Here is a 26,242-nt window from a genome sequence, read left to right as displayed (position 1 = left end):
TACCAAGGGAGGAGAGCAACAGCCGCTGGGGAGCTGTCCCTGGTCCTGAATGAGCCCTGACCATCAAGATTTGGTCAGGTAGCACAGAGGTGGGAAGCTCCAGGTGTGAAGACAGCTTGAGGCCCTGCATTCCTCTTCCTCAGGGGCCTGCCATGCTTCCTCCTACACATGCTCAGCTCCACTTTCTATACCTTTCCTCAACCTTGTGCAAGTGTGGCCTCCATAACCCCATACAAGAAACCTATCCTGGGACTTAAAACCACTCTCCATTTCTTCCCTCCTAGTTGGACCCCACCCCACCTCACTTGCAGCTGAAAGCCCCAAGTCCTCTACCTGGCAAACCTTCCAGTCCCATCAGAAGTGAAAGTTCCTCCGAGCAGCCTTCCCTCACTGGTCCCATTCTCCCAGCTAAACATGGTAGCTAAGGACTAGATCAGCCCTTGTTCAGACAGAACAAAGCAAGGCAGAACTAGAGGGCTAGTACTCAGCAGTGCTGATTAAATAAATGTATGCATGCATGAATGCTGGGACTAATTTAATGGGTGGCAGTGGGCCGTGGGGAGGTTGCTGATACTACTGCAGGCCCACCCCAACCCAAGAGCAACGGCAGTATTATGTATGGCTCCAACCTAGGAGGCTTGGCTACAGCGGAGCACTTCCACTCTAGGAGCTAGAAGTTGGCCCCTCAACTCCCTAATAAGGCCTGGATCCAAACATCCTCCCATCCTTCCCCAGGCCTTCGCCCAGTTAGGTGGTGGTGGCAGAAAAAAGGAAGCAGAGACAGCAATGCAGTGAAGATCCAGGTTTACTCTTTGGGAATCGGGAGGGGAGAGGAGGAGGTGTGGGTGGGATGGGGGCGCCTCTCAGTAGTCAGCTGTATAATCTGTGCCATGTAGCCCCCGGCACAGCAGTGTGAATTCTTTCACCATCTCCTTCACCCGCCTCTTGTTCACTCGCTCACTGAAGGGAAAGGAGAGCAGGTTAGTACCGTCCACCACCACCACCCTCTCCTCTGGACCAGAGCCCAAGTGCCGCCGGCTCTGCTCACCGAAGGATCTGCTGGCTGAAGGTGTCCTTCTGTTCAGGGCTGAGGCGCGCGGAGGGAAAACCAGGTGGCTGTAGTGCCTCCTTGATCCACATGCTCAGGAGGCTGAAGCAGTGTTTGTTCAGAGCAAATAGGATGTCGGCAAAGCAGTCCATGAGGCTGCGGGAGGCCTGGCCCCCAATGGCCTGAGGGAGACGGGTTCTCAGCACACCAGGGCCTTGCCCCTTTTGCAGCAAGGGTGCCTAGCCATGCGCCACCCACTCCCAGACAGTTTCTCAGCCAAGCTGCACACGGTAAGTGCTGTTTTCTGAGAGCCAGCTGATCCTCACAGCAACCCTAACAACTGTCAGCCATTTAACTGCTGAAGAAACAGAGTCAGCTTAGGGAACCAAAGGCTCAAGCTTCCCAGAGGGCAGCTGCCTCAGGAGTGAGGGCCACTCCACCCCCATCAAAGCCCCATCAAACACCAGCTGCATCTCACCTCCAGCACTGCTACGAGCAGCACACGGCCATCCTCCTGTACCACTTTCCCCACAGGTTCTACTTCCCCACACCGAGGCAGCAGCTCTGTCTACGGAGGATGGAGAGGACTGTCAGCCTCAGCTCTTTCCCCACTCTCCCTGGGGACAAGACTTGCACACCATACCCCTACACTCTGGAGTCCGGGGCTGGACTGCGAATAGGGGCTGGGGTGCGGGGGGTGGGGGTGGGGGGTCAGGACTCAGCATGGGACTCACAAAGAAGCCACAGGAGGCCTTGACAGTAGGTGCCTCAGGGAACTTGAGGGCCAGCACAGCTGTAGGAGAGGCAGAGGCAGATCAGGCGGGGCTTAAGGATCCTCCTAAGGGGGACCCAGGCCCTCCTATCCACCTGGCCCCACTTACCACACTGGAACACAGCTTTGACATCCAATCGTTCACACAGGAACAGATCTGGCTTCCGCTTCAGAGCCTGCAGGAGGTGGAGCTGGTAAGCCCAGCCCCAACCAGCTCCAAGGACCATCCCCCCTCCCCACCACTCACCTGCCACCCCAGGCCCCAACTTCACGCACCATAGGTACAGGCTGCCAAAATCAGCCACCCAGCCATCTCTGGGGGACCCAAACCACCCCACAGTTCAGTCAGGAAGGGAACAGCCAGGGGATGCTACGTACATGTATGTGTACATGAATGCACAGGTGTGTGTGAGAGGTTAAGGGGGTGGTCACAATACAGAAAGCTTGGGTCCCAAGTCACTCCCTAAGCAAACGCTTTTATTTTCCCCTCCATCAAGGCCAGACCTCCTGCAGGCTCCAGGTAGCCAGCAGTGACTGCTTTGATTCAGAGGCAGTCAAAGCCCCCTGGATTTGTTAACAGGACAGCAGAAAGAAGAGATGGCAGCTGGATGTGGAGCCCAGTCCAACAGCCCCCACGTCCCACCTGCATTCTTCAGACACCCTCCAGCTTAGGAGGAGGAAAAGTAGGGTCGGAGCCTTGGAGCCATGGCCCCACCATTCAACCGGGATACCCTGAGTCCAGGCCCTTCTCAGCCACACCCAGCTCAGGAGTCAGTGCTGCCATGTGGGGGGAATGAGTACAAGGGGCAGAAAACCCACCCCAAGTGGTACTAGGACACGACTGGCACATCCTCAGGTCACAGGAGATGCTCTGCACAGCTCCAGCAGTTATCAAACACGGCTGCTCCCCACCAGCCCCCCAACACATACCATGTAGACCCCCAACCCTCCAGCCCCTCACATACCTTCCACTCCCGTTCATGTGCAAGCACCCCCACACTCACCCTCTCTGGAAACACCCTACTTACCCTCAAACACACCTCTATCACATCCCTTACACATACTTTCTCACATTTGCAACACACCCTGCTACCTATTCACATCCCTCAAACGCCCCACATTCCCCAGTCATGTCCACATGCCCACACTTTCAAGCTACCCAGTCCTCTAGCACATGTACCCTCCTAACACACCCATCCACACACACACACACAAACGCCCACACCCCCAAGGACGCACCCTCAGTTACCCATACACATGTCTATCCAGGCCCAGAACACACTCCCTATTCCCCCCTCCTCCTCCGCCTCACTCCCCCACCATACTGTAAGTTCCAAGAGAGTAAGAACTATGCCTGTTTTTGTTTACCATTATACCCTCAGCACCTGGCAGAGCACCAGATGTGTATCACACACTAAGTATTTGTGGACTGATTAAGCGAAGGAACACATCATTTACCCCAACCCACAGGATCCCCACCATGGTCCCCACACTAGCCCCATGTCCCCACAGCTCACCACATGTATCTTCCACAACACACATTCCCTGTATGTCAGACATATCGACGCCACAACATACACTCCCTCCCCCAAATACGCTCTCACAGCCCCACACACACACCTCCAACACATGACACTGCTTCAAAACCCATCAATGCCTAATGCACACCAACATACAACATGCATCAGTGCACGTGCCCACACTTCAACTACATATTTTTCCCGACACAACACACATACTACTTACAGCAGCTATGTGATTTGTTTCCAAACCAAACTAAACTGAAAACATACGAATAAGGTCCACCCACTTACACATGCACCAAACACAAACACATCCCAACGCAGCCTCACAGTGGAGCCAGCACCCCACCTCCCAACAGCAGTACAACCTGAAGCCCAACTCCTGGCTCCACCCCAGCACATTCACCTTTGGCCCCTCCCTTCGGAGCTCCTCCCAGCCACCTCTCCAGAGCAGGTGGGGGGGTGGGGGCACTGAGGCAGGCAGTTCCCCGGCAGGAGCACGGGACAATGAACCCTAGGCCCTTCAACTCCGATCTCACCCCTGAACTTCAAGGGCACCCCAGCTACGAAGGAGCTGCCGGGTACAATTACTCCCCCTCCCCCGCCCAGGCCAGCCCAGCTCCCTCCCTTTGGGATCGCCTCTCCCTGGTCTTGGTGGAAGAATGAGCTAGTTGAGGCAAAGGGGCACTAAAGGAGGATGTTGGGTTGTCAACTTCCACGGAAACAGATGAAGAAACTCTATTCAACTGAACAGAAAAAAAATTTGTCAACAGAAAGCTAAAAATAGGCTTAAATTGAATTTCAACATAAGAGAAAGAGAAAGAGAGAGAACAGAACGTGAATGAATAAAACTAAAACACACCTGTGCCAGGAGTTGCATAAATGAATCAACAATATCAGGATGATCCCTGGGCCCTAAAATATAATAAAGATGGAACTTAAGAAAAAATTATACAAACAGCAACTCAACCTCATATAGTTATGTGGGACTGAGAGCCTGCAGGGAGACAGCGTGGGGGCACATGAGCAGCAGGAAGCAAGATAAAGAAACAAAACATACAAAAACCATGAACTGGGAGAAGCCCAACAGAAAGAGACGGCAAAGTGAAGGACGGGCCTGCCCCAGCTCCCTCCCAGGGGTCCTTCCACCTACTCCCCACTCCTCCTCAGGCCAGTCCCCCCAGTGAGCCTTTGGTGCTGAAGCAATGTTGGACTCCACAGAGCTGAAGAAACAACCCCCACTCTTGCTGCGGCCTCTGGCTGGCTGGGGTGGCCCTACACTGCCTTCTAGCACATTTCCCCAACACTAGCCATCAAAGAGGAGGGCAGGGATGGCGAGAGGTTAGTCCTTGGTAACTCCCTTGGGGGCCTAGCTGAAGGCCCTGGAAAGGCCAGGGTATCAGGGCCTGAGCAGGTGCCCCCTCACTTCCATGGCCTTAGGGCTCTTGGTCTGGCCAAGGGAAGGACTCCCTGGGGTCCACTTAAACCAGAGGACTCCTCCTTGGCTAGGGCAGAGTCCAATATGCTGTGGGGATGGCTGGGCAAGCCACCAGCGGGGCCTCGGGGAAGAAACTGTATCATGAGGCCAAAAATGAGAGCCCCACCCAGCAAAGCCCCTCCACATGGACACCGACTGAGCAGAGAGCCAGGCTCAGGGCTGAAAACCAGCTCCCACCATCTGGACACACAGAGAAAGAGGGAAACCAGTCAACATGTCACCCCATGGTGCAGTGGGAGGGCAGAGGCTGAGAACGGAATGGCAAGACCAGGACAGCATAACAGGTAAGGGGGCCGTCCTGTCCTGCAAGACAACCAGCAAGCCCAGCAAGTATGATTGATTTTGGACACTACTCTGCCTCCAGTTCTGTTGACACCTGTGGCAAGGACAAGGCATGTGTCTAGAGCTCCTGGGCTGTTCCCCTTTCAGGAGGAGGCGCTGCACGAACATCTGCCTGATACACCACTAAGGAGCCGTGTGATCTTGTGCAAGCCACAAATGCCCAGTTTCCCCAACTGTAAAGTAGATAATTATCTCTTCCATGCTTCCTTTTCCAGGCTATGAGGAGCCACTGATAAAGCCCATCTCTTTCACATCTGAGCCCTGATTTACTCAGGTCCTGGAGAGTGAGGCCCATGCCCTATGCCAGGGTCCCCCTACAGACAGCATGTTTGACATTCGGCAGCCACCCTGCTAGTGGCTGGCCCCAGATAGTGAGGAAGAAAGGTTCCGAGGGCAGGGAGACCTTACCCTCCTTTCTTCAATAGTGTCTGATACCTACTCTATGCTGGCCTTGTTCTGGGCACTGAGGCTGCAGAGAGAAGAGGCTCGACCCTGCCCTTGAGGGGCTTAGTCTAGGGAGAGAGACACACACATGAAAGCTGATTATTGAGTATGATTGGTACTATATCAGCAGTGTGTACATGATGCAGTTTCAGCATAAAGTCAGAAGCACCTAGTTCTGCCCCAGAGAAGCTTCTAGGACTGATGCATAAGTAAGGCATGGAGGAGTAAGAGCTCACCCAGTAAAGGGCACAGGGCATTCCAGTTAGAGGATCAAATGGGACATCAAAGGGAGAGGTCAGTGTGGCTAGACTGCTGGTGTCTCAGGGACACTGGCAGAAGACACTGAGGAGTATGCAGGGGCTGCACCATGTGGGTGGGAGCAGGGTGAGAACCTGAGGCAATGGACAGCCAACGAAAGGGTTTCCGGCCAGAGAGGGAAAAATACTCAGATGTGTGTTTTCTAAAGAATATTACAACTGCAGGATGCAGAATGGACTGCAGGGAAGGGCAGATGTCAGGAAAACCAGTTAGAGGACTATTGGGGCAACCCAGACACTGATGTGTGATCATGGAGGGAGGGGAGAGAGGTGGGCGGTCTGCAGGATAATCAGGAGTCAGGACCACCTAGATTTGCCCCTGACTGGATGCAAGAAGTGGGAGAGGTGGAGTTAAGGATTTAAGGGTGGCCACACTTGGTTTCTGGCTCAAGTTTCTGCTCGCTTTGCACCTACCCATGGGCCACTGGAGCAGAGGCCAGCATCATGGGACCACATAATGATGACATCAGCAGAGAGCGCTCTGGCTCCAGCTGAAACCCCTGGTAAGCCTCAAACCTGCAACCACAAATCCAGACAAGACTCATGAGGCTGGTGGAGCAGCGCTGTTTCTTTTCCAAGTTAGAAGCCTGGGTTAGACAGCAGGGGAAGCCTAGAGCCCCCTGCTCCCAGCACTCTCAGGCAGAGGGCCACAGAGAACGGGGAGCTGGGACCACAGCCAAAAGCTTTGGGCCTAAAAAGGAATAAGCCCCGATGCAGGGAAAGGAACCAGAACTCCCTGAGTACTTCATGTGCAAAAACCCCAAGCCAGGGGACCAAGAGACACTGCTTTCATACCTATAACAATCCTATCAAGTACACGAAATCTCTATTTCACAGACATGGAAACAAAGGCTCCGCAAAGGTAAGTGACTTGCCCAAGGTCACACAACTAGTTGGTGGTGATGAACTTAGAATCTAGGTCTATCTGACTCCAAAGCCCATGCTCTTTCCACTTTTCATTATATCCCAAAGAAAAGGAGCCAGCCTAGTATCCCAAGTCCCTCAGAGCTCTGGCCCCATCTCCCCCCACATCAAGACTGGCCCTAAATCCAGCAGGCCAGTAGAAGACACCATTCACTCTCTTATCCACTTCAACCTACGGTGTCACTACTTGGAGGGTGACAATTGTGCTGTGCTTGATCCCCCAAGTTTCCCACCAAGTCCCATGTGCAACTCAGGGGACAGAGGAGAACAGAGTGGGCAGCTTTGGCTCCCCAATCGGGGAAGCAGAGGCAGTGGCAGTGGTGGCAGTGGCGGCAACAGCAGGGACCCTGGTCAGGACCTACCTTGTTGGAAGAGAGTGAGTGTGATGGAGGTGACGAGCAGGAAGAGGGCCTCGATTGGGGGAAAGTGGGCAGGTTCATGAGCAAAGATGTGGACCAGCTACAACAAAGCAGGGAATGCTGGTCAGCTGAGGCCCTGTCTCACCAAGAACTGGCCAGCATCCCTAGAATGCAGGTCAGGATCCCTGCCAGGACAGCCATCCACCCCACTCTACCCACCACCCCATCCCTGGGTCAGACCTCTAACTAGGATGAAATTTAAAACACTGCTGCCTCAATCAGAAGGCCCACCTGTCGAGTGAGGTCAAGAGCAGAGGCCTGGGGGATGGTGCTGTACATCCGACCCAGCATCTCACACAGCTGTGGCACCATGGGGGCAAAGTCATCCAGCAGTGTCTTAACAGACTTCTCAAAGATAGCGCACACCGCCTTGGGAAAGAAGCAAAGGGGCCCAGGAAATAGACAACAGTATTATGATCATCAAACCTGCCAAGAGACTAGATCTCAATTATTCCAACCCCTAAAAAGAAGTATAATTATGTGATGTGATAGGGATTCTAATTATCATACAATGGCAATCATATTATAATCCATAAATGTGTCAAATCAACATGTTGTACACCTTAAATTTATACAATGTTAACCGTCAAATATATTTCGTTTAAAAAAAAAAAAGAAAAAAGGAAGAAAGCAAAGGGGTCCTGGTTAGCAGGTCACAATCACCCAGAACACAACTGAGGCTCTGCACAGAGGAGGCCTAAGGTGGGACCCTTACCTATAAGGCCTGGCCTGGCCCTGCGAATCAAGAGAGGTAAACAAGCCTGACCCTCACCCTGAAAGGCAGCAGGCCAAAAGGCCTTCTCAGAGGAGCACGGGATGGAACTTTGTAACTCAAGTCTTGCTACTTACATCTCCACCATTTCCTCTCAGAGAGCAGCAATAGTAAGAAAATCCTGAATTGAAAACGGACCAAAGGCAGGTCTCTGATTACAAGGTGGATCCCTGACTGTCACTCAGCCCCAACATCATAGTTCTTTGGTCAAGGACTTCCTGTGATATTGGAAAGTTCTGAATGTCTTCCCAAAACATTCCTTGTGTCTGTGAGGCAGGATTCACCTCCTTTATTTTCTCCAGACCACTGTAAGCCAAGATGGGGCAGCAACACCTTCATCCTGCTCCGTATCTAAGCAAAGTCACGATGGGGGCAGAGAGCAAGGATTGAGGCTCACCTCCACCACTTGGGCATCATTCAGCCATTTGCTCAGCACCTTCTGGATAAGCTGGAAGACCTGCTGCAACACCACAACCACCTGAAGACACAGAAGAAGTGAGGTGCCCCACCACCACTCTCACCTACCCCAGAAGGACCCGGTAGTACAAAGTTGGCCAGAAGTTCAAACCTATTACTCCAGACTGCATGTTGAGGACTCAATGGATGGGACCTTGGGGGAAGGAGTGGTGTGTTGAATCCCCCATGAATAAAGAGGATATCCTGAATTCTAGGGATCATTTTAGAGGAAGCCTCAAAGTGCAAAGCAGGGATATTATGAAGGCTTCAGAAGATTATTAAAACTTTGTAACTTTTAAGAAAAATCACTCCCTATCCATTTCTGCTCAGAAAAATCCTTTCAGTATCAAAAGCCTATGCGTTAGCCCCTGAAGTGGAGATGCTGTCTCACTCAAACAGGCTTAGGGTGCAGAGCCCCGAGGGATGCACAGATATGGCAACTTACGGAGGAGCAGAGAGCAGACTGAGGTCCTGGGAGGTAAGGGAAGGCAGGACAATGACTACCACGGAAGGAGAAGGGGCTCTGTAGGAGGACGCTAGCCCAACTTTGGTCTAGAGCCAAAAGGGCAACTGAAACTAAGGTGGAGAGCTGAAGAGAGAAGCTAGGATACTGTGGCTCCCTTTTCTCCAGGAGAAACCCTGGGAACAATAATCCAAGCAGTGTCTCACATTTATACAAAATTTTACTCAAGACCACATATGCTACCCAGCATCATTCTATTGAGATAAGCAAGCCAGGTAGTCTGATGTTCATAGTTTTGAATGGGAAGCTGAGCCTTGCTCCAGATCAAACAGCTTGTAAGTGGTCACCCCAACCCCCTGTGCCTGAGCTTATCACAGTACTTATCACACTGCTTTGTGACAATCTGTTTATGTATGTTTCCTCTAGACTGGGAGCAAGTCGAAGGCAAGAATTATTACACGTGGAGCATGTAAGCATCCCCAGTGCCCACAGGGGATGGTGAGTAGCCAAGTAGAAGACCCCCTGGAACTGGGGGTCAAACAGGAACCCATAATTACATCATTTATGGGGTTGAAGGATAATGTCAATGTCTCCTATGAGATGGAGGAACCACAATGACATCACCCTGGTTGGGCTGGGGACAAAGACAAATATCACCCACAGGGCTGGATGACACAATGATATCACTCCCTACAGAATGAGGCACAATGATAAGGTCATTCACAGGGTCAACACACCAAATGCATCATGCCCCATGGGGCCAAGGGAACCATGACAATATTATCCATAAAGTTGGGGAGTAACAATGATATTCCCACAGGGTATGTGGTAGTGTGTGTGTGTGTGTGTGTGTGTGTGTGTGTGTGTGTGTGTGTTGGGGGTGGAGGGCAATGGCAACATCACCCACGGGGTTGGGTCCCTGTGGCACTGGCAGCTTCCGGAGCTCAGGGCCTTCATGTTCATCCTCATGATGACTGACATCCAGCGTGGTGAAGAGGTTGGAGAGAAGCCCCAAGATGTGGACAATGGCCAGTTTGTTGGAAGGATTAGGCTATGGGGAGAATCAAACCAAGCTCTGGATCTCTGTGGCCCAGCTTGGCCCCCGGACCCCAGCCCTGACTGTCAACTCCAACCCCACTCCCCAACAGCCATAGCCCACACAAAGGGCAACCCACCCCTGCCTTCTGGCCACACACACACACACACACCAGCTCACTCACTATCTCCTCTGCCAGCTTCTCCAGCTGCTGGATATAGGGTGAGATAAGGGAGTGCAGGTTCTTAAGGATCTCCTCCACCTGCAGGGCTGACAGCAGGAAGCCCAGTGCCTGCATCAGCCACATGCACTGGCTTGTCTGTGGGGCAGAACATGGAAAGTCAATCCTGGATACATCTGGATGTGGGTAGGAAGAATAAACCTCTTGGGGAAGCTTCCAAGAACAGAGAATAAAAGACAAGGGGTAGGAAAAGGCAGAAGAGGATTTCTGCAGATTCCCATAATATCCCCAAGGACCCCCTAGAAACTTCTGGGCTCACCTTGTGGATCTGTTTCATCAACACATCCTGGAGATAAACAGAAGGAATTTGGTATCAGCACAGTGCAGTGTGCCCTGAGACCCAGCCCAACCCTAGCCCACACATACCTGGGAGACAGCCACAATGTTAGCAGCATAGGGTGGCAGGTCATACTTGCATTCTCGGCAGATCTTCTTGAGGGTGGACACTGAAGAGACAGAGAGCTCAGGATTGCCTAGGGCATGCAGTACGAGGGGCAGAACGCTGTTGATCATGACGGGGTGGTCAGCCAGCCATTCAGACAGAGCTCCTGGGGGAAGAAGGGAGAGGGGAAGATATCTGAGGCAGGCCAGGCTGGCTTTGTACCATGTCCCTGAGAGGCAGGCAGAGCTTCTGGCAGATCAAATTACAGCCCTAGAGCTGAATAGGCAAATATGCATGCACATGCTCAAACAGGAGCCTTATAGCTGAGAAGCAGGAAGAAGTTACTCAGAAGAGGTCTAGCACTGCTGTTCCATTGACAGCAAACTAGCTTCACTGAATTGCAGCTCGGAACACTGTAGGAAGGACCCCTAGATGTGCCAGGACAGCCAGTTGGCTGCAATGCTGATTGTGTGTGTGGGCATGTGTGTCTCTCCCATTTTGGACAGGAACCAGCAGGCCAACTATAGCTGGGGATGGGGTGCCTGTGGCTCTGGAAATGTGCTCATGGGTGTGTGCCAGGTCTCACCAATGGTGAACATGACAGTATCCGCCAGCTGCACGTTGCTGATGCTGATCCGTGGAATGAGGCCAATGAGCCCAGGCACCACATCAGAATAATTGACATCGATGGTCTCTGCGATGGATTGGAAGCCATAGAGCAGGGCCTCTGTGTGCTGAGGAAAGAGGGTGCCACTGGCTTGGCTGAGGAGGAGGGTGTGACAGTTCTGGGAGGGCTGAGGGAATCAGGCTTGGGAGGTACCTGCCAGGAGTAGGGCTCCTCTGAGCTGGTGAGCAAACGGCCCAGCTTGTCATAGAGGTTGCTGAGCAGCTCGGCCCCCAGCATCTCATACACATACATGAGCGTATCTGAGATGTCCACCCTAAGAAGTAGACGAAGACCTTATACACTGCCCGGATCCTGCTCCCAAGCCCAGGAGCCCACCCCAGCTCCCTCACAACTGCAAAAGTGCCTAGAGAATAGAGAAAGGAGCCTCAGGATTCAAGAGGCCTGGTCTTGGGCTCCTCCCCTCATTGCCTTCATTATTTCAGGACTCTATTTAGAGGTAGGATTGGCCTGCTACCATCACCTGTAAATTCGGAACTGCTCCTTCTCATCTGAGGACCAGAATCCATATTCCTCATCAGAAGGAAACTGGGCCTTGTGCAGAAGCACATCCACCAGCTGGAAGTAGACCGGCCGGTACACCTGCTGGTACACAGCCTGCTTCTCTGCCTCAAAGGACAGAATGTCATCCTGAGAGAGCCAGGGAAGAAAGTTAGCCACCTCAGCACCAGGCCCAGAAGCCCATGATCTACCTTCTGTCATTACAGCCCAATTCTACTAGAGGCCACATAGACACACCTGCAACGTGTACCAGAAGGTGAGGGTCAGGGAACTGGTGGTCTCATTGACAGGATAGTGGCCAGGGATGCCGGTGCAGAACATAATCATGTTGACAAGGGCCAGGAAGCTCTGCCAGTGCTCCACTTGGTCCAGCAAGGCCCTTGGAAGGAGGAGGTATAGTAAGGTCATTCCCCCTCCCCCAACAGGGCTCCAAAACCACACCTCTGAGAGGTCCCTGCTATCCCACCCCCAGCTGCCCAACTGCTCACCGGGAGTGGTTCTCGCCCAGGGCCACAGCAATGCGACAGATGCCATGGGAGGTCTCCATGTCCCCATTCTGCACTGCCTGTCGCAGTTGATCTTGCAATCCCAGCACCAGCGGGATGAGTTTGAGGAGTGTGTTCACATACCTGGAGGCATGAGGTAAGGAGACCCATCAGAGCTGTCTACCCATCCCCCACCAGCTTTGAGAGAAAGGCACATTCTCCCCGTCTTCCATCAAAGCTCACTCCCCACAACAAACCCAAAGCAGAAAAGAGGTCAGGGCCTACATCGTAGCTTTGATGCTGCCCATGTTGAGAAGAAGCTTCTGTCAGAGACTTCCAGGAGAACTCTGAGAAGGAAGTGTGAGGTCAGTGTTACAGGTTAAATTGTGTCCTCTAATTGGACTTACAGTTGGTGCTGGCACGAGTTAAGACTTCTGGGGAAGTTGGGATGAGATGCACGTATTTTGCATGTGGGAAGGACATATTTTAGAGGGGCCAAGGGGCAGCCTATTATGGGCTGAGTTGTATCCACCAAGAAGATGTGTTGAAGTCCTAATCTCCAATACCTCAGAATGTGATCTTATTTCAAAACAGTGTCATTGCAGATGAGATCACAGAGTAGGGGGGGAGCTCTACTACAGTACAATGGATGTCCTTATAAGACAACCATGTGAAGACAGAGGCTCATAGGGAGAATGACATGTGATGACAAAGGCAGAGATTGGAGTCATGCAACTTAAAGCCAAGGACCACCACAGATTGCCAGCAAACAAACAGAAGCTAGGAAGAGGTGAGGAAGGATTCTCCTCCGGGTTTTTAGAGGAAACCGACACCTTGATTTTGGACCCCCAGCCTCTGCAACTATGAGACAATAGATTTCTGTTGTTTATTTTTTTTATTATTTTTTTATTATTTTTTTTCAACGTTTATTTATTTTTGGGACAGAGAGAGACAGAGCATGAACGGGGGAGGGGCAGAGAGAGAGGGAGACACAGAATCGGAAACAGGCTCCAGGCTCTGAGCCATCAGCCCAGAGCCTGACGTGGGGCTCGAACTCACGGACCGCGAGATCGTGACCTGGTTGAAGTCGGACGCTTAACCGACTGCGCCACCCAGGCGCCCCAGATTTCTGTTGTTTAAAGCTGCCCAGTGTGAGGTACTTTATTACAGCCCCTCCAGAAAACTAATATAGACAGTGTTACGGGAGACTGAACAGGATGAGTGTCAGAGGAGTTAATACAGGCTCAGGAGCCCTGATAAAGACTTCGGAAGGCACCGACAGCCATCAGTCCCCACCTTCCATTCCACTCCCTACCACCAGATCCTAATTCCTATGTACTCTGGTGGCAGTATGAAGGGACAGCAATAGATGATGAACTAGGAGATAGCTAAGAGGAAACATGGACAGGACTTGATGACTGATTGAATATGACAATGGGGAAGAGTCAAGGACAACTCTCACGTTATTGACTAAACAACTAAGTAGATGGTGGAGCTATTTACTGAGGCCAGGAGGGGTGGGTAGAGGGGAATAGTAATAAATTTAATGGGAGGCCAGAAGGCGATAAGTTCAGTGTTGAGGTGAGATATGCAAACAGAAGTGTCCAGAGAGTTGGATATAAAAACCTGAAGCCCAAGGGAGAAGTTAGAGCAAGAGACATAGTCATCAGCAAACAGCTGGTAACTAAAGCTATGGGAGTAGATGAGCATTGCCCAGGAAGAAAGCGGTGAATGAGAGAAAAGAAGGTGCAAGTCAGAGTCCTGAAGCACAATGATCCTTAAAGGGGAGCAGGGGACACACAGTATACAAAGGAGACTGAGAATGCTAGCTCTATCTCACTGGACCCCTCCCCAGCAGCCTGCTGTGGAGATCAGACTAATCGCATGAAGTGATACTCTCAGAGGGAATCAGATGCTTGAGACCCCTCTGCTACCAATCAAAGTGTCACCATAGCCATCTATGGAGAGGTAGGAGGTTGAAAGTCCAGAGAGTTCTATTTGCATTTGCCCTAAGCAGGCTGCTAGGCCCGTAGTCTCATAACCTCAGGGGTAAGATGAAAACAAGGGGCAACCAGCCCAGATGTCAGCTTTCTCCAAATCCTCATTCTGGTTGGACAAGGTATCCATACCAGGATACTTCCAACCCAGAGACAGCCCTAGAGGGCTCTGCCTGGCAACAGCTGGGATAGCTTCAGTCTCATGACCCTGACACAGGCTGCACCACCAGACAATGGGCACCTTCAGGCCAGACTCTGGCACAGAGAGCAGGGACAGGGCCAAAGTCATGGCGTGCGAGCTTACCAGCAGCTGAGATGGGGGCAGGAGATAGCGCCCTGTCCCCAAAGCGTCCCCACCAAGGCTCCCTCACACCTGCCAAAGTTCATGTACACAGCAGGTACTCAATCTTCACTGAGTTCTTAATTGGTCACATTTGAGCTGCATAATAGGCTAAGTCACAGACAAGTCCAGAAGGGCTCAGAGTATAACTCAAGGTCATATAGCAACTTTGAGACAAATTCCAGGCTGAGGTAGCCTCTTCTGCTGCAGGACTGCTCTTTCAGAGCCCTACCTGAATTTTCCCCAAAGGATCTATGCAAATCTCAGCCCATATCTCAAATTCTAACTGATGGGAGCCCCCAAGAACTTGTCTAATTCACCTTCTCTCCTTCCCCAGCCCCCAGTGAAAGCTTTTCCAGGACCAAAAACATATTTCAGGAAAAAGAAAATTGAGGGAGAGAGAGTCAGGCAAGCAGCAGCAGCTGTGGAAGAGTGGGAAAGAGGGGACCTGAGTGCAAGCTCAGCCAAGGGGACAGCCAATATTAGGACACCTGGGAAAGGCAGTGGCTGGATAACCCAAGAGGCAAAACCACAGGTGACTTTCTCAAGCCAAAGTCTAGGAAGCTAGACTAGACAGAGCAAGACCCAAACTCTGACACTAGGCTGGTGCAGCACCCCGGTGGGGGAAACCCTTGTTTAGATTTCCCACCACCTGGGCACCTATTCCTGAGAACTATGCACACAGAAGAGCAGGTCTGAGGCTTCCAGAGGTTTCTAGGTTTGGGAGAGGGAGATAGAGAGGATGTCTTTAAGCCCATGGCTGAGACTGGGTTCAAGAGGCCTAGTTCTGTTGGTCAGCTCAAGCTGCCGGGGCAGGGCTGCTGGGACTTGCTGGCTGCCACTCACACTGAGCTCAGCCCAGACCTGCAATTAGAGCTCAGGGAGGAGAGCTGAGAAAATGGGGAGAGTTGCTAAGCAACCATGGGGGCTGCAGCCAATGGGCGCTCAGGAGGCTGTGGGTTCCCTCACTGGCTCCTTGTTCGCTCATTCGTTCAGAAGAGAAGAGGCATCAATTACCTGCCAAAGCCCTCGAGACCGGCTGGGCGAGTAAACCTGGGTGTATCCAAGGACACCCCACATCACCCATGCACTGGCCCTGGCCAATTCCCTTTAGCTACCAACTGTCTGAGTGCAGCCGGCACTCGAGCTTCAAGCTGCCAAGAAAGGCTAGTCCTGGGACTTGATACCCACCTTGAGTTGGAAAACCTGGGAAACCATGGGAAAGATACACTAACTGCCAATGCAAAACGATACCAAATACTAACAACTGCCTTTTATGGGGCGTGCAAGAACCAGGCTAAACCTTTCATAGACATTTTCTTCTTTGATTATCCTATTAATATCAAAATATCCTTTATAGAATACCAGGGGCAGACCCTGTGCACATTGTCCTATTTAAGCCTTTACAACTCTCTCAGGTTAATATGATCACACCCATTTTACTGATGAGGAAACTGAGGCTTAAAAGCGACTTATCCAAGGTATGGGACCTAGTAAACAGACCATCTGGGATTCAAACTCAGACGTGACTAATGCCAAGGCTAGAGCCATTAACCACTCTCTGATGCCATCTCTTTCAATGTTTTTCCCCTCCAAGTCTGCTAAGGGTTTCTAAAGCCCTACCTCTGAAGTGTTAGTGTCTCCAGTCTTGCCATGGCCAATCCAACTTATACCAAACATCTCATTATGGCATTTTCTCTACTTGAAATCCTTTAATATCTTTACATCATCCTCAGGATGAAGACCAAAATCTTAAGCCTGGCTGACAAAGGTCTTACATAATCTGGGCCCAGACCTCCCACAACTGGCCCTTAAATCCTGCTGTTTAATCACCACCACTCACCAGGCTTTCTCAACACCCTTTCTTTGCTAAGGCTCTTTAAAGCACACTTCCTCTGGGAAGCCTTTCACAGTCCTAAGACCAGGTTAAATGCCTCCTCTGGGCTCTTACAGTCCCCCCACCATTTTCTCTATCATAGCGTTCATCTCGTTGACCACACTTGCCCCTCCATGTGTCTGTTAGACTGTGAGCTCCTGGCTTGCTGAAGTCAACCCATTCATCTTTATGCACCTGGTGCTCAGCACAGGACCCAAGACACAAAGAGGCACGCAACAAACATTTGCTGCACAAACACCTCGCTACACTCACCTTCCTTCAAGTCCTTAAAGGTACTATGGTGCTGTGCACCAGGGGCCTTTGCCCCTGCTATAGTTCCTGAAGCCTGGAGCGCTCCCTCTTCCCCTGAACTCCCCCACCCTGCTCCCACCTCTCAGGCAACTCCTACTTTTCATCTGTTCAAAAAACACCGAATGCTACCAAATGCTGCCAGGCACAATGTGACAAAATAAAATGATTCAGTGTCTGTCCTCACAGAGCTGAGAGACCAATGAGGAGACATACATTAATTTATGATGAAACTGTGTTACAGGCTAAGAAGGAAAAACACTAGAAGCTCTGAGATACAATAATAGAGTAGACCAAACTTAGTCTTAAAAATCATTGAGGGCTTTCCTAAGATAATGAAATTTCAGTTGAGGTAGAGATGATGTGCCAAGCACCTGTGATGGTTCAGAAGCTAGAAGGAGCATGGAACATTCAAGCAACTGAAAAGACTGTATGAGAGTGGAGAAAGGAGCATGACATGAGAAGAGGTTAGAGATGCCATTCTGTGCAGCACCTTGTGGATCACGTTAAGGATTCTGAACTTTATCCTAAGAGCTGCGAAAAGCCACTGAAGGGTTCTGAGCAGAAAGGACAAATTGGATCCTCCTTTTCAAAAGATCACTCTAGCTGCTCGGTGGACAGTACGGGTACAGGAGTAAAAACCAGGGGACTAGTGAAAAATCTCTGCAATCATTTGGGGAGAGAGATGATGACAGCTCGGACTAGGGTGGTGGCAGTGGAGATGGGAAAAATAGATTTGCAGTATGGTCAGGAGCAGAACAGCCAGGACATGGTGACTGATTGGTTGAGAGAAAAAGAAAGAGTCAAATATTTTAACTGAATAATCTGTTGGATGATTAGTTGTGTCTCCCTCTCTGAACCATAAGGACAAGGACCATGTCTTGTTTGCCTCCTTGTGTATCTCCAGCATAGGACCAGGTATGCAGTAGGCACTCAATTCGTGTTTATTGAACAGATAGATGGAAGGCCAACCAAACTGTTCTTTTCTGGGAAGATGGGGACCAGCTCACCTCTGGGCATCGGGCTGTGAAATGGCATTGACAATGGCCTCCACACTGCTGTCGAAGAGCTCCGAGTCCTGCAGAGCAGCAAAGGCAGCCTGAATAAGCGCCTCACAGTCCTGCAGTGGCACCTCCAGCTGCACCCAGCTGGAAAAGCACTTGAGCACCTTCTGACGCACACAGCTGGGTGAGCTGGGCTGCTGTAGCAGCTGCTCTAGCAACGGGAAGACAGCCCCGCACTCCACTGCCAGGCTGGCCCGCACCAGGCCTTTGCGATACTGGGGCAGGCGGCTCGTCTGGAACTCCTCAGGCAGCACTGTCAGCAGCTCTAGTAGGGCCAGGCAGCGGCCCTGACCATCCACCGGTGAGTCCTCAGCCTGGAAGAGCCGTACCATATCTGCCACAGCACATGGCCAAGCATCAGGCATCATGCTGAGAGCCAGGGAGGCCAGTGCCACGCACAGCCGAGTCAGCACGATCTTGGAGCCACTAGCAAAGTGGGTGATCTGGGTGAAGAGCTGTGCCTTTAGACTTTCATACTGGTCAGTGGGGATGTCACTCCAGTAGCGAGAGATCTTGATGTGCAGGGCACTGGCCCCAAAGTACTGGATCTCAGGCACCTTGTCGGGCTGCAGTAGCTGCCAGCTGAAGTGCCAGGCCTGTGGGGAGACCTGGGCCTGCATCAGCCACTTCTGAGCCAGGTTCTTGTTCTCAATGTTGGGATCGTAGTAGAGCTGGTGCAGCGCCTGCAGGACAGCACAGGACTGAGCAGGTGTTGGCCACTCTGGATCCTGTCAGAGCCCAGAACTTGGTCTTGCAAATCTGCTCTCTCTTTCTGACTGAGGGGCTGAGCAGGTAGAGCTCACTGTTTCCTGAGCCGAGGATCCTACTGATACCCGGAGAGCCTGAACTCTGCCCATGCTCTACCATGTTGTCATTATAGCCAAACATTAGGGGTTCAGAAAGTGAACCTCCACAGGAAAGCAGAAAGAGGCTGAGCTCCCCAAAGGGGAGGCATTTGAGGTAAAGGACAAGGCCCAGGTTGAAGGAATGGCTCCACAGGGATAAAGCTAAGCCTGAGAAGAGCATGGAACAGCCTGAAGGGCCCTGACCCTCCCAGGCACAGCTGGTCCCATCAACTCCAAAGGTTCTATTCAGCTCCCCCAGGATCATCCCTCGGTCACTCCAGATGCTGGCACCAAAGCCATTGTGAAATCTGAGCACGACTAAGGCTTTGCCAGGCAGCCTTAGGCCAGAGGCATACTGGAGGGGAGGGTGAGAACACCCCCCAGAGAGCGCATGTGAGGGTCCAAAAAGCTGGTCAAGAAGTCTTGGCTGGCAGCCCTGGCAAATGCCTTGCCTGGAGCTCTCAACTCGCCAAATCCCCAGGGTCCCAATTCCACAGGGACTTCACACAGTAAGAAAACAGTGGTTTGTCTCCCTGGTTGCACATGGAAGAGTGTGCCACCATGCCAACAGCACCCAGCCCCAGGGGGTGGAAGGGTGAGGTCAGGACTCTGACCCCCTAAGCAAGCTCCATCCAAGTAGACTTAGCCCTATTTGTACCTCTGACAGCAGCTTATGTTTACAGTCCCTTTTTGGCTCCTCAGGGATGCTGAATTCAGCAGGCAAAGAAGCAGTAGGGATGGATTTTCACCATTTGGTATGGCAAAAGGGGCTCAAAAATAACAAATGAGTATCTGCAACCATTCCTTGCTTTCCATCTCCCCATTCAACCCAGCAGGGAGGCATTTCTGCATCCCAGGCCTCAGGGGCAGAACCCAGAAAAGAACCAGAGAAGCAGTTCAAAAAAGATGGGCTGGGCAGTGGGAGAGCCTGGGAAGACCATGGCAGGAAGCTACGTGGACAGGTGAGCAGAGAAGGATCCTGCGGCTGCCAGCAGGACCGGATCCCTTAGATCCATTACCAAAGAGAGGGGGTTAGCCCTTCCTGCCTGCTCGGGACTCGTCTGGCCTCCATCCAATACAAGAAGGATCCTTCCCTAAGAAAGAGTGAAAACATAACCCAGACTGTTTCAGTTCCAGGTTATTTTCTGAGCCCCTGGGTCACAAAACAGGTCCAGCATGGCTCAGCATCGGTATGGTTCCCGAGGGCTGAGCTGTAGGTCTCCTGGATTCCTGGTTTCTTACTGCACTGCTCATGCAGTACCCACGGAGCTGGAGAATAGCCAATCCGGCCGGAGGTCTAGGCTATCAGCACCCTGAAGGGACCAGCCCAAGACCCTAGAGTATCCAAAGAGAACCCATGTCTAAGGAAAGCCAAAAATAGCCCATTAGGACACCATAACACTGCTGTCCACGCCTGCCCAGAGAGACAGCAAATGCCAGGTGCTCTGGGGGCACCATCCCAGCAGGCACCCAGCCCAGGCCTGGGCTCTGGCATTAATGTCAGTCCCCAGAACTTCTGCTCTGTCACCGGTATGCCCACCCCCGGGCCCTCATACCTTCTCCACGTTCTCCACAGTGAAGTCCAAGGCTGGTGCTGCTCCAGCCCCTGCAGCCCCAGGCTGCTCCTCCCGCCGCTCCATCTTTGCTCCCTCCCCAGCAGGGAGGTGGACCCTGACCTGTCTCCTGCCCCAGCCCCTTGGCTGCTGGCCCCGTGCTAGACCCCAGCTTGGGTGCCCAGGGAGCGGTGGGGTGACAGGGGGCCCAGGGCGGGCATGGCTGCCGAGGCCTCCCCACCTCGGATGGGGATGGGGGGCTTGCCAGAGGCCAAAAGGAGTGCTCTTAGGAGGAGACCAACTGAGGGGGACTCTGAGGAGGGAGCCGTCAGTGAAGAGTTCACAGGCGGGGGTCCTGGTGGTAGGTCACGGCTCTGTCCCCAGACTCTCTGAGGAGGGAGTCACAGGGAAGGCAGGCCTGTGGGGGAAACCGAGCCCCTGGCCCGTGAGAGGTCACAGGGTCGATGGCCTGTACCCACAACACCCTGGTCTGAGTGCGCTCTCGGGTCCTACGAGGAGGTCACGGGGTGGGGGGTGACGAGGGAGAGAGCCCTTCGCGGGTTACGGAGGCGTCCGACGAGGCGCAGGGGTGCAGCTTCGCGAGTCTGGGGCGAAGAGTCCGTAGAGTTGAGGGGCTGTGGCAGATCCCCTCCGGCCGGCCTGGCCCGCGCTCTTCTCACCGCCCGGCTCCGGCCCCGCTACTGCCGCTGCCGCCGCCCCAGTGACTGACAGACGAGCCGGCCCGGCCGGGACGGGGCGGGGACCTCAGCGAGGCGCGGGCTGCCCCGAGCGCCTGTCCCCGGCACCGCCGACTCCGGCGCCGCCCTGCCCCCGCGCCTGCCCTGGCCCGGCCCGGCCCGGCACAGCCCGGCCAGGCACAGCGGAACTGCGCGGAAACTCATTCCGGGTCCCTGGCCCTGTCCTCGCGCCGGCCCGCGCGCCCCCGGAGCAGGCGACGGCGCGGCGCGCCGCTCGAGGCCCCCGCTGAGCCAAGGCCCCGCCGCTGTGCACCCTGGGAAACGTAGTCCGCATTGCGCCTAGCGGGAGGGCGGCGCCTTGCGGCGGAGGTCGGGAGCACGTGGGCTGGGGACCCGCCGAACCCCGCCAGCCCCAGACGTTCTGCGGGCGACCGGGACAGACTCGCTGGTGGCGCTGATGAGCAGCTCCCTAAGACTGAAGGGGCCGGTGGATGGAGCTGGGAATCCAGGCTAGAGGATAAGGTGTGTGTTGTGGGTTCGCGGGGAGAAACAGGTCACTGATGCTGCGCTGTCTGCGCTTTCTGGCACCCAGGAAGGGGGCGGTCTGGGAAGAAGGTGTCAGCACCACCCTGAGAAGAAAGGGGGCTTGGCGCGCCTCAGGAGTACAAAAGGACGGCTTTCCGGGCTGCCCAGTTAGCAACCCGGAAACCTCATACCATGGACAGTACTCGGAGAATTTTACGTGCTGCTTGGAAGCAACTTCTCTTTATGAGTAATTAGAATAAGAATAGCTAGGAACAGTACTTTGCATACCTTAGGTCCGATTCTCTCAACATCTCGGAGGTGGGTATTTTAGTCACTATTTTCTGATGAGAAAACCGAGGTTGGGAAGGTTGAACTTTTCTTGTCCAGGGACACACGGCCTAGCCACAGATCTGGTTGGCCACAGACCCCAGCAGTCCCTACCCCTTACACTTGTCCTTTTATTAATTTTTTTAAGTTTATTTATTAATTTTAGTAATCTCTAGGCTCAAACGCACAACCTAGAGATCAAAAGTCGCATGCTCTTCCCACTGAGCCAGCCAGGTGCCCTTTCCTGTTATTAACTCTTGCCAGCTATCCCAGAAGGGGAAATAGTAATCAAAAGGGAAAGGACCTCTGTACTTGTGTTCGGTGGAGGAAGCTGACATTGGCAATAGCTGCCAAGGCCTGAGGTGAATGAAGGCTTCCCCGAGGAAGAGAAACTTGGTCTGAGCTTGAATAATAGAAACTGGTGAGGATGGGGGCTCAATTAGATAGGAAGCAAAATTCAGTGGGAATTGAGACATTCAACAAATTTTAAGTGGGGCTTCAAGTGGGCAGTGATGATTGGATTTGCATTTTAGAAACACCTATCTGTAGTATGCAGAATAAATTGAAGGAAGGGGTTTTTCATCATGTTGGGGGTGCAGGGAGAGAATCCTTGGCTTTCATCAGATTCTCTAAAGGACTCTATACCTCCAAAACAGGTTAAGAACCACTCCTGTGGGGGCTCGTGGGTGGCTCAGTCAGTTAAGCGTCTGACTTCAGCTCAGGTCCTGATCTCGCGGTTCGTGAGTTCGAGCCCTGCGTGGGGCTCTGTGCTGACAGCTCAGAGCCTGGAGCCTGCTTTGGATTCTGTTTCCCTCTCTCTCTACCTCTCCCCTGCTCACACTCTTTCTCTCAAAAATAAATAAACATTAACAAAAATTTTTAAAAAAGAAAGAACCACTCCTGTGAATAAGAAAGGTAATCTCACATGGCACAGACTCTTAGATCTTTTCTCAGATCCCTCAGCTTTCTATGCAACCTCCCCTTTCCCAGAAGAGACCTCAGTGAGTCGGCCAGTGCACATACACTCTGTCATAGGGATTCTAGGCAGGGGAAATAGGGCAACCTTTGGGCAAGAGAGGAGGAAAGCCATTGGCAAGTGCAGGGGGAGCACACGGAACCCCAAACCTCAATTCCTGGATGAAACAAATCTAGAGGGAAGTTTTGGGTGCTCCCTGAAGCTGCTGTAATTTTCAAAGCTGCCTATAGTTTTCTTACAAGAGATGGTGACGTGATACCTCTTTGGAGGACACCGTACCTTAGTTCTGGGAAGATACTCAAATGGACGATGTAGTTTTGCAATTGTGAAACAAAGTCTGCAGTCAAAAATGGAGATAACCAGAACCACCTGTGGCTTTCAGGAGTAGAAAGTGCTCTGCCTGGTAAGATCATGTGTAGATCATGCCTCTAAGTTGCAGGCAGAGCACTGCAGTTCTGGAGCTTGTTTCCTTTGGGGAAAATGGCCTTATTTTTTAAAAGAGGGATTTGGGTTGTTGTGAGCTGCACACCAAGGCCAGTTCTTACAGGAACGTGTCTTCTCGTGGAGAAGGTGCTGTTTCATCTGGGACTTTGTGAGATGTTGGGCACAGTCTCTCTGGGGCCCTGAACGTAGCCTTGAGTTGGAAGGACCCTACTCGTTTGAGGACTGGCAATCTGGGGACTGTTGAGAGCCAGTACCTTTGGCTTGGGTTCTGAACTGGCTCTTACTATGAACATTGTCAGAGGTGCCTTCAGTCGGTCTCCTTTAAGTGGCTCTGAGAGTAGAGATGACCACTGAAGGGCAGGGCCTGGAGGGTTTGGGGGCTAGGCTAGGCTTTCAAGTCTTTCTAGCAGGGGCTCCCTAGGCCCAGTGACCCTTCACTTGACAGGATGGCCCCCTTCACCCTCAACCAAGGCCAGGTAGTGTCTGCAAACTTGTATGGTACTGGTGCCACTTTCTTCAGGTGGAGGTAGGGAGCGCAGGAGACCGAGGATCCTGAATCAGTTTGGAGGCAGAAAGAGGTAAACACCAAAGGAGTGTTTGAAGGCAGTGCAAAAGCACCAGAGTTTGGGGAGCACCTAGAACTGGGGCAGTAAACACAGAAGAGTGGAAGCACAGACTTGTTTCTCCTCCTTGACCCAGAACGCACACAGCCCTCACTCTTGCCTGGGTGAAGGGGCACCTGTGCCAAAGCAGGCACTTAGTTTGGAAGGAATTTTGGTTCGCAGCGTCAGATGCCTGGGGGGGGGGGCGGCCTCAGCTGGCTCACTCTCATGGTGCTCTCATGCGCCCCTGGCTGCGGCTACTGCCCTTGTGCTTACAGCTGCTGAACTAATCTCCAGCCCAGACCTCCCTCCTCAGCTCCAGACCAGCATATCCCTTCCTCCCGACAGCCCCTCCGGATGTCCCATGGTTCCTCAGACTCAGTAGCCTTTCCATATGTATGTCTTATTGCCAAAGAACATCATATTGGACAAATTCACAGGACCCAGGAAACAGGGTTGCATAGGACATGCAGGAAAGCTCAGGATTGCATGGACTTTTAAGATGACTCGGGGGCACTGTGGAAGGCCAGGGTCAGCACTAACCTCTCCTTCCTTCCAGGTGAAAGTGTATACCGCTTAGCTTCTTGTCCTTTTTCATACTATTTGCCAAACTGAACTTAAAAAATAATTATTTAAGTAATTATTTATTGTCTGTCTCTCCTGATTTTAAGCTTAAGGGCAGGGATCATGTCCCTTTCACTTCTGTATTGCTGGTGTCTACCTAGTGTCTGACATATAATAGGTAGTAAATATTTGTTGAATGAATAAATGAATATCTTTGTTTATCACTCAAAATGCAGGTCCCTCTGGGGAGGGGGGAACCTCAGTTCTTTCCTGCCCTCTTATCCCTTGATGCACTCTGCTTCATTCTCCCAAACCAGCCTCCCGCTGCACCTTCTTCCCCACCTTCAGCCTTCTCAGATGCTCTTTTGCCCTGGGTGGCTTCATGGAATGTGGGTAGTGAGCTCCCCATGCTGGGTTGTCTACAAGCAGAGGCAGTGTATGCACCCATTAGGGTGCCCTGGAGGGTAGGACAGATTAGTGACAGTGGGGTGGGGCAATGTGTGGTTTTCTGTGTCATTACACATTGTGAGGCCCCCAGGATGCCTGATGTCACAGGGATAGAGTTTTCTCCACCGGTAACTACAGGTCCCAAGTGCTGGGGACCGTGCAGGGGGGTGTGAGCTGCCCTTTCAGGACTGGTGAACACACCTTTGCCACCCACTCTGCCTGTGTTCTATGCCTCGTGTCCCAGAGCTGCGGGGGCGCCGCCCCAAGCAATGGGAGATCACAGGCCTGTGATTGCTGAGTCAGCCTGAAGTGAGTGGGATGGCCAGCGCATGATCTCCATCCAGCTGCTTTTACCCATCCAGCCCCACTGCCCAGGAAAGGATGTGACAAACCACAGAAGTAAATAAATAACTTAGGAATAATAAATAGAGGTCCAGCAACCACGAAAGAGTACAGGCCCATGTCAGCAATGTGTCTCCTCCAATTCCATACCCCCCAGGGCCTGGGCTGAGGCTGGGACTTCAGAGCTGCTGAGTTCTCCAGAGGAGGAGTCCTGGGTCCGTGGCCTGGTCAGTGCCAGAGTCTGTGAGAAGTGGATCCTAAGGTCTCCACAGCTGAGGTTGTCTGGTGCCTGCAGGGCTGGGACTTGCAGGGCGAGGACCCTGGGGCCGCAAGTCAGTCGTCCTTCCATCTCTCCAGGGCTGATAGCCATCACTCACCTGGCTGAGGCCTCCATCTCTGGCCCAGGGCCCCCCACCCGCCGGCCCGCGGGCTCCTGCGAGAAGGCCCCAGGTTCGAGGATCCGCGGGTAAGGGTACAGTCCGCAAACCCTTGGAGCGATGTCTCAGCCCAGGCAGCCGCAGGCAGTGGCGGAAAGGCGGTCCACGGTCCTCCAGGTGCTGTTGACGTCCATGAAGGAGACCGCCTCGTAGCGCGTGGGTCGGCAGCACGGCTGGCTGATGGGGCGCGAGCCCGGGGGCGGCCGTAGGGCCCCGGCGCCCAGCAGGCTGGCCAGGCTGAGGTCGTGCGGGGAGCGCGCGCGGCGGCAGGAGCCGCTGCAGAAGCGGAAACGCACCAGCTCGTCGGAGCTGTGGCCCAGGCCGAGCGCGCGCACCGGCACCAGCTGCGACCGCAGGCGGCAGCCCCGCGCCCCCGCGGTCCGCGTGCGACTCCCCCTGCCTGGCTGTGTAGACGGCGTGAAGATCGGAAGAGCGAGGCGTTTCCGCTTCTGCAGCGGCTCCTGCCGCCGCGCGCGCTCCCCGCACGACCTCAGCCTGGCCAGCCTGCTGGGCGCCGGGGCCCTACGGCCGCCCCCGGGCTCGCGCCCCATCAGCCAGCCGTGCTGCCGACCCACGCGCTACGAGGCG

General features: G+C 53.0%; 1 protein-coding gene across 4 annotated transcripts; it reads right to left on the bottom strand.

Annotated features, from left to right (window-relative positions):
- Positions 1 to 787: 787 nt before the first annotated feature.
- Positions 788 to 21,084, bottom strand: IPO13 (importin 13). Of its 4 annotated transcripts, none has more exons than XM_040469949.1 (20): positions 20,296 to 21,080; positions 17,841 to 18,577; positions 12,312 to 12,452; positions 12,061 to 12,202; positions 11,786 to 11,952; positions 11,458 to 11,578; positions 11,224 to 11,371; positions 10,622 to 10,803; positions 10,515 to 10,541; positions 10,187 to 10,333; positions 9,886 to 10,029; positions 8,457 to 8,537; positions 7,519 to 7,656; positions 7,231 to 7,327; positions 4,206 to 4,258; positions 1,930 to 1,996; positions 1,783 to 1,841; positions 1,527 to 1,616; positions 1,049 to 1,230; positions 788 to 960 (listed from the first exon to the last, which is right to left on the bottom strand). In XM_040469949.1, the coding sequence occupies exons 1-20, from the start codon at positions 20,377 to 20,379 to the stop codon at positions 864 to 866; spliced, it is 2,904 nt and encodes a 967-aa protein (XP_040325883.1). In that variant the 5' UTR covers positions 20,380 to 21,080; the 3' UTR covers positions 788 to 863. The 4 variants fall into 4 exon arrangements, 3 of the variants coding, with proteins under 3 accessions (XP_040325883.1, XP_040325884.1, XP_040325885.1); XM_040469950.1 differs by having other exon boundaries at positions 10,199 to 10,333; positions 20,296 to 21,077; XR_005788527.1 differs by lacking the exons at positions 788 to 960; positions 1,049 to 1,230; positions 4,206 to 4,258 and having other exon boundaries at positions 1,559 to 1,616; positions 20,296 to 21,083.
- Between the last annotated feature and the right edge of the window lie 5,158 nt (positions 21,085 to 26,242).

Source organism: Herpailurus yagouaroundi, unplaced genomic scaffold (genome assembly GCF_014898765.1).
Source record: "Herpailurus yagouaroundi ecotype Mexico unplaced genomic scaffold, PumYag 77, whole genome shotgun sequence".
NCBI lineage: Eukaryota > Metazoa > Chordata > Mammalia > Carnivora > Felidae > Herpailurus > Herpailurus yagouaroundi.
This window is presented reverse-complemented; position numbering and strand designations above follow the sequence as displayed.

Coding starts and splice junctions, on each gene's coding strand:
- IPO13 (XM_040469949.1), bottom strand. CDS start 20,379: ATGGAGCGGCGGGAGGAGCAGCCTGGGGCTGCAGGGGCTGGAGCAGCA. Junction 11,372..11,457: donor AGGAGCCCTACTCCTGGCAG/GTACCTCCCAAG, acceptor CTCTTTCCTCAG/CACACAGAGGCCCTGCTCTA. Junction 10,542..10,621: donor ACATTGTGGCTGTCTCCCAG/GTATGTGTGGGC, acceptor GTTTATCTCCAG/GATGTGTTGATGAAACAGAT.